The following is a 6,621-nucleotide window of genomic DNA, read 5'->3' as shown; positions in this document are numbered from 1 at the left end:
ACAGTATATACTGTATTAATAATATTAATATATCTATACAAACATTACGTRTGTTTAATATTASTGTAGTATTAATAGTGTAAACTAAAAATAGCGGCAAAATATAGTGGTATTAATAATAATAATAATAATAATAATAATAATAATAATAATCAGTTTAACTGATAAAACTGGGGTGAAATCAGTATACATATACACACAAAACTAGTTATATATATATAACATATTATACATAAATATAATTTATTATTATTATTATTATTTGTGTAATAAAATATATGAAAAATTAATTAATTAAAAAACATTTCTTGATTTTTTTGATTTATTAATTAAATAATTTTTTATTTAAACAAAAATCAATGGTATAATTATTGCATTATGTTTCCCATACAATGGTGTTTACTGTATTACTGWTTTGACTGCTATTTGTTTTCAATGCATTGCAGTGTATATAAAGTGTTGAGAAATTTTTTTGGCGCAAATCATAACCAAAAACATTGTGTGTTATTGTCTATGACTTACACTTTCATTACATTTCATTACAAATCATTCATTCATTCAATTCATTGATTTGTTTTTAAAAAAAAAATCTAAAGTTTTTATTAAAACTAATTAATCATTAAATCATTTCATTATTTAATTTATTTTTTGTTGTTTTAAAATTTAAAAAATCTCATCAATTGTTTTACCGATAATTATAATAATAATAATAATAAGACAATGAGTCCGACGCCAGTCAGTAGTCATAACAATACAACGGCCGCCGATGCGATGAAATTATCGGTAAAAACTGTGGCCAACACAGCCGATGGTATAGCCGCCAGTGGCGGTGGCGGCGGAGATCTCAAGACCACAAACGGCAAGATTGTGACCACCAATGCAGTTGTCACAGCCGATGGTATAGCCGCCGGTGGCGGAGGAGATCTCAAGACCACCACCACAAACGGCAAGATTGTGGCCACCGATGCAGTTGTCACAGCCGAGAGCATTGCCGGCGGCGGAGATCTCAAGACCACCACCACAAACGGCAAGATTGTGGCCACCGATGCAGTTGTCACAGCCGAGAGCATTGCCGGCGGCGGAGATCTCAAGACCACCACCACAAACGGCAAGAAGATTGTTGCGGTGGACTCGGATGAAATGGTAAGAGATATTTGGCCATCGATTGCATCATTAGTTTATTGATGATTTTGTCACCAAAATTTAGCCGCCGATCAAAGGTTTCGAAGATATCCGATTGACCGCCGCCGCTACCGAACCGTTACTTCGGGAAAACGGATCCCGATTTGTGATATTTCCCATTGAATACCCAGACATCTGGCAGATGTACAAACAGGCAGAAGCKTCGTTCTGGACGGTCGAAGAAGTGGATCTGTCCCGCGATCTGAAGGACTGGAAAAAATTGAATTCAAAAGAAAAACACTTTATATCGCATGTGTTGGCCTTTTTTGCCGCCTCTGATGGTATTGTCAACGAAAATCTGGTATTTTAAAAGACATTGATGTTTACGGCAATTGTTTAATAACTATAGTTTTGATAACTGTCCTCATGATAATTCATAGGCCGAACGATTTATTCGGGAAATACAGGTTACCGAAGCCCGTTGTTTCTATGGCTTTCAGATAGCCATCGAAAACATTCATTCGGAAATGTATTCACTGCTAATCAATACTTATATTACTGAACCCGAGGAACGGTATGTCAATTATACCAATTAGTATTATTATAGTCTTAAAATATAGGGATCTAATCGTCGTCTAATTTGTTATTCAATTTCATAGTAATTTTCTATTCAATGCCATCGAGACGTTGCCGTGCGTCAAGAAAAAGGCCAACTGGGCTATGGCCTGGACATCGTCAGCGACGGCCACTTTCCCCGAACGATTGGTTGCGTTCGCATCAGTCGAAGGCATATTCTTTAGCGGTTCGTTTGCATCGATATTCTGGCTGAAAAAACGCGGACTAATGCCTGGCCTGACGTTCAGCAATGAACTGATCAGCCGTGACGAAGGTCTTCACTGTGACTTTGCTTGTCTACTGTTCCGCCATATTGTCGATAAGCCCCCGAACGATCGTGTCCTGCAGATAGTCAAAGAGGCCGTTAGTATTGAACAGGARTTCCTRACCGATGCCCTGCCCGTCAACTTGATTGGCATGAATTGTGATCTAATGAAACAGTATATTGAATACGTTGCCGACCGTCTACTAAGCGAATTGGGTGTTCCCAAGGTATGAGTTCCTCCAGAGAGAGAGAGARAGAGARACAAAGAGAGAGAGAGAAAAAAAGATAGATAGAGAGAGAGAGAGAATGAGAGAGAGACAAACAAAGAGAGAGAGAGAAACAAAGAGAGAGAGAAAAAAAGTAAGAGAGAGAGAGATAAAGATAGATAGAGAGAGAGAGAATGAGAGAGAGACAAACAAAGAGAGAGAGAAAAAGAGAAACAAAGAGAGAGAGAGAAAAAAAGAGAAACAAAGAGAGAGAGAGAGAAACARAGAGAGAGAGAGAGAGAGAAAGGGATYAGCTATTGAACAATGAGTTTTTAAAAATACTAATAATTGGTTTTTAATTWATTWTTTTTTGATTGTTTTTTTTATATATACAGTACTACAACAGTACCAATCCGTTTGATTTCATGGAACAGATATCGCTGGAAGGAAAGACCAACTTCTTCGAGAAGCGTGTCGGCGAATATCAGAAGAGCGGTGTTATGTCYAACAAAGAGGATCACAAGTTTGTTCTCGACGCCGACTTTTAAGATAAAAAAAACGTTGTTGTTGTTGTTGATGGTGTCTAWACCATCGATGACAATTGATAATCATCTACTGGTGCCATCATTTTTATCGATCAATATATCACAATATTATATATCCATTTCATTACATAAWACCTATTGAAATGTTTTCATTAATTAGTATTTTTTTTATCATAAAAAAACTCCTCATTTTTTTGCATCCAAATGATAATCTTTTATCTAATTAATTGAATTACAATTTATTATCATTTTTGTTGTGTTGTGTTATTCATATAATTTGTCCGACAATTTCAATTGAATATTACCGTAATGTAGTTAATAGTATWTATTTGTCTTCAAAAAAATCAAATTCAATCAACAGTTTTGTTGCTTGAATTGATTTTTATGTGATTTTCAATTCACTAACAAAAAATTGTGCGTTTTTTTTAATTTGTTTGTCAATYTTAATTGTAATTATTATATATAAATATTTTAATTAGTTTTATAATATTTGTTATGATTTGATCAAAACTGTTATAATTTTTATGTAATTTTTAAATTTATGMAAATTTACGGAATCTTTTTGTTATTYATATACTTTAAAGTAATGTTTTTTAAAAACAATGATTTCATATGTTTATAAAATTTGAAGACAAATATACTATATATATATATATAACTTAACTATTATTTTATATATTTATTGTTTATAAAACTAAATTTAAAGTAATTTTTTTAAAATTTGATTTATAATTATTTTAAATTATATTCTATTAAATGATAAACAAAAAAAATACAATTAATTATTATAATAGCGAAATCTATTCATTATAATTTAATAGATATATCAAAAAACAAAAAAGTTTTTTATATAAATTATTTTTAATACATAAAATAATAACTAAATAAAAATATTATTACTAAAAATTATATTTGTTTAATTGATTTTTAAAAAACATTTATTTGTTTATTTGGCAAACTTAGGGATAAATTTATTACTTATTATTAAAAATATTATATTAATATTTTCTAATAAACACGTTATTAAACTGTATGTTATATACTGTTTGATTTGTTTACGACTAAAGTCTAACCAAMAAAAAATTGTTATCAAATATGTRTAAATATATCTATTGATTACCTAATTATGGTTTTTATAAACAAATAATATGCTAAATCATCTAAAAATAAAATTTAAAAAGTAATAATATTAGGGAAAAACAAAWTTTTYAATTATACTATCAGATTATTATTTTTATGTAAATATGATAATATAATGTTTTAAATAYYAGTAAATTACTTGATTCAAAAATACACCCTGATAAATTTGTTGTTGTTAATAAATAATGATAACAAACTAGGTAATTTTTTTTAAATTTTACTTAAATTAAAATTATAAATTAACCATAATTTGTATAATAATTACTGTATAGTATTATAATATATTCATATTGCTATAAATTATTTACGGGTAATAAATTTTTTTTTAAAATATTACATAAACTATAATTTTTATAACMRRATATWAATATATAAAAAATTATACATAAAWTTTTTATGTRTRTATATATATATATAAAGTATTTTATTATACTGTATATAGATATTTATATATATATATATATATATAATTATTTTTGTTCATAGATAATAAACAATTTATATGATATTATGTTTTTCAATGTTAATAACATGAATGTTATTGAATTATTATTATTATTATTATTATTATTATTATTATTATTATTATTATTATTATTATTATTATTATTATTATTATTATTAGTAGTAGTAGTAGTAGTAGTAGTAGTAGTAGTAGTAGTAGTAGTAGTATATAATTGTTTTGTTAGTATACTTATTATTGTCTAAATAATTAACTTGTTGATTATTAAATAAATAATAAAACTTATTATATATATATATTGATATATAGTATATACTGTATTATATACTATACATAAAATATATTTAATAACATCCCAAAAAAACTATTAACAATTTTTTTTTATAAGTTATAAAAAATTATTATATACACAAAAAAATCTATACTAACATATGTTGACATAAGCAAACAATATATTATTGATATTATTATTATTATACTAATATAAAAATATAAATTATATGACAATAAAAACTTATAAGTTGTTTGTGTTATTTTGTGTGTTTTATATGACTTTTATAAGCAATAATTTGTGATGGCTAATAAAAAAAACCTGGATAAATAATGTTACTATTTAATAGTAACATTATGTGGTAATAATAATAATAATAATAAGTTTTTAATAATTATTAATAACATCCAAATAATAATAATTTTTATATTCAATTCAATAATTACCAATATATAAATTTTTATAGAATAATAATTATAATGTCAATTATTATATATATATATGATATAAAATGTATGAATACTATCAATACTGTATATACATGTATATTAATATTGATTGTGTTTAATGGCATATAAATAAAACATAGATATGTATAAATCATTATAATATTATTATTGAGAGACACACTGTATTCAAATAGAGAATTATTGGAGACATTATAAAAATATATACAGAATTGGCCACTCCTTCTATACATAGACATAGGGGGAGAGGGGGTAGGGATGGAGAGAGAGAGAGAGAGAGAGAGAGAGAGAGAGAGAGAGAGGGAGAGAGAGTATTAATAGTATATATATAGATATATATGTATGTGTGTGTGTATGTAAGTGTGTGTGTGTGTGTGTGTGTGTGTGTGTGTGTGTGTGTGTGTGTGTGTGTGTGTGTGTGTGTATGTGTATGTGTATGTGTATGTGTATGTGTATGTGTATGTGTATGTGTATGTGTATGTGTATGTGTATGTGTATGTGTATGTGTATGTGTATGTGTATGTGTATGTGTATGTGTATGTGTATGTGTATGTGTATGTGTATGTATGTATGTGTGTGTATGTATGTGTGTGTATGTATGTATATGTATGTGTTGTGTGAGTGTGTGTGTGTGTATGTGTGTGTGTTGCGTCACTAGACAACCAACAAAAACATATAAAATTACGCAGGTCACATTTTTGTTATGTGCCCAAAATTATACCTATCACCAACAATTTATTTTTTTATAAAAAATAAATATATACAATAAAAACCATAAAAACTTCCTCAACCCATATAAAAACGAAAAAAAAATATTTAATAAATAATAATTAATATTTTCTGATTACTAATTGTTTTAGTTAATTGGCGCTAAACAATAATAATAATAATAATAAWAAAAAATTGAGGAAAAGTCTAAATTCATGGCGTCCTTCACCAACAATACCAGTATGAGAGCACTGTTACCTATAAATGGGTGATTCATATTGTTTTCACGTGCTCTTAGAGTGATATATACTTTATATATATATATAATTATATATATATAGTGATAACATAACTACAAAATCCTCTCTCTCTCTCTCTCTCTCTCTCTCTCTCTCTCTCTCTCTCTCTCTCTCTCTCTCTCATATACACACACACAATATATATAGATATGTTTGTAATTATATATATATATATATAAATATAGATATAAATAAAAAGTACTGTAGTATAGCTATAAAAAAATATATACTAAACCAGGGTTAAGTAAGGGGGGGGTAGGGGGGGGTAAGGCCAAAATACCCCCCCCCCCTAAGATCGAGAAATTGGGATTTTACCCCCCAGACTTTTTGACCAAATTGAAAAAATTGTCGCTTAAAAACGAGGAGAAATGACCCCCCCCCTAAAATTTCGGCGCCGAAGGCGCCGAAAATTTTTTTGAAATTTATAAAAATTTTAATTTTAGTTGATACTATTTTAGTAAGTGTTTTTATGTTTTTAATATTTATAAAAATCTAATTATTGATTAAAAATAGTTAAAAT

General features: G+C 27.7%; 1 protein-coding gene across 1 annotated transcript; it reads left to right on the top strand.

Annotated features, from left to right (window-relative positions):
* The first annotated feature begins 538 nt into the window (after positions 1-538).
* Positions 539-2,928, top strand: LOC128955285 (ribonucleoside-diphosphate reductase subunit M2 B-like). The gene is made up of 5 exons (XM_054300945.1): positions 539-1,143; positions 1,208-1,483; positions 1,563-1,696; positions 1,782-2,229; positions 2,604-2,928. The coding sequence occupies exons 1-5, from the start codon at positions 721-723 to the stop codon at positions 2,754-2,756; spliced, it is 1,434 nt and encodes a 477-aa protein (XP_054156920.1). The 5' UTR covers positions 539-720; the 3' UTR covers positions 2,757-2,928.
* The last annotated feature ends 3,693 nt before the right edge of the window (positions 2,929-6,621 follow it).

The sequence above is a fragment of the Oppia nitens genome, unplaced genomic scaffold, assembly GCF_028296485.1.
Source record: "Oppia nitens isolate AA-2021 unplaced genomic scaffold, nextdenovo-longstitch-racon4-pilon3 scaffold12_pilon_pilon_pilon, whole genome shotgun sequence".
Lineage (NCBI taxonomy): Eukaryota > Metazoa > Arthropoda > Arachnida > Sarcoptiformes > Oppiidae > Oppia > Oppia nitens.
The sequence above is the reverse complement of the archived record's forward strand: the minus strand, read 5'-3'. Positions and strand labels throughout refer to the sequence as shown.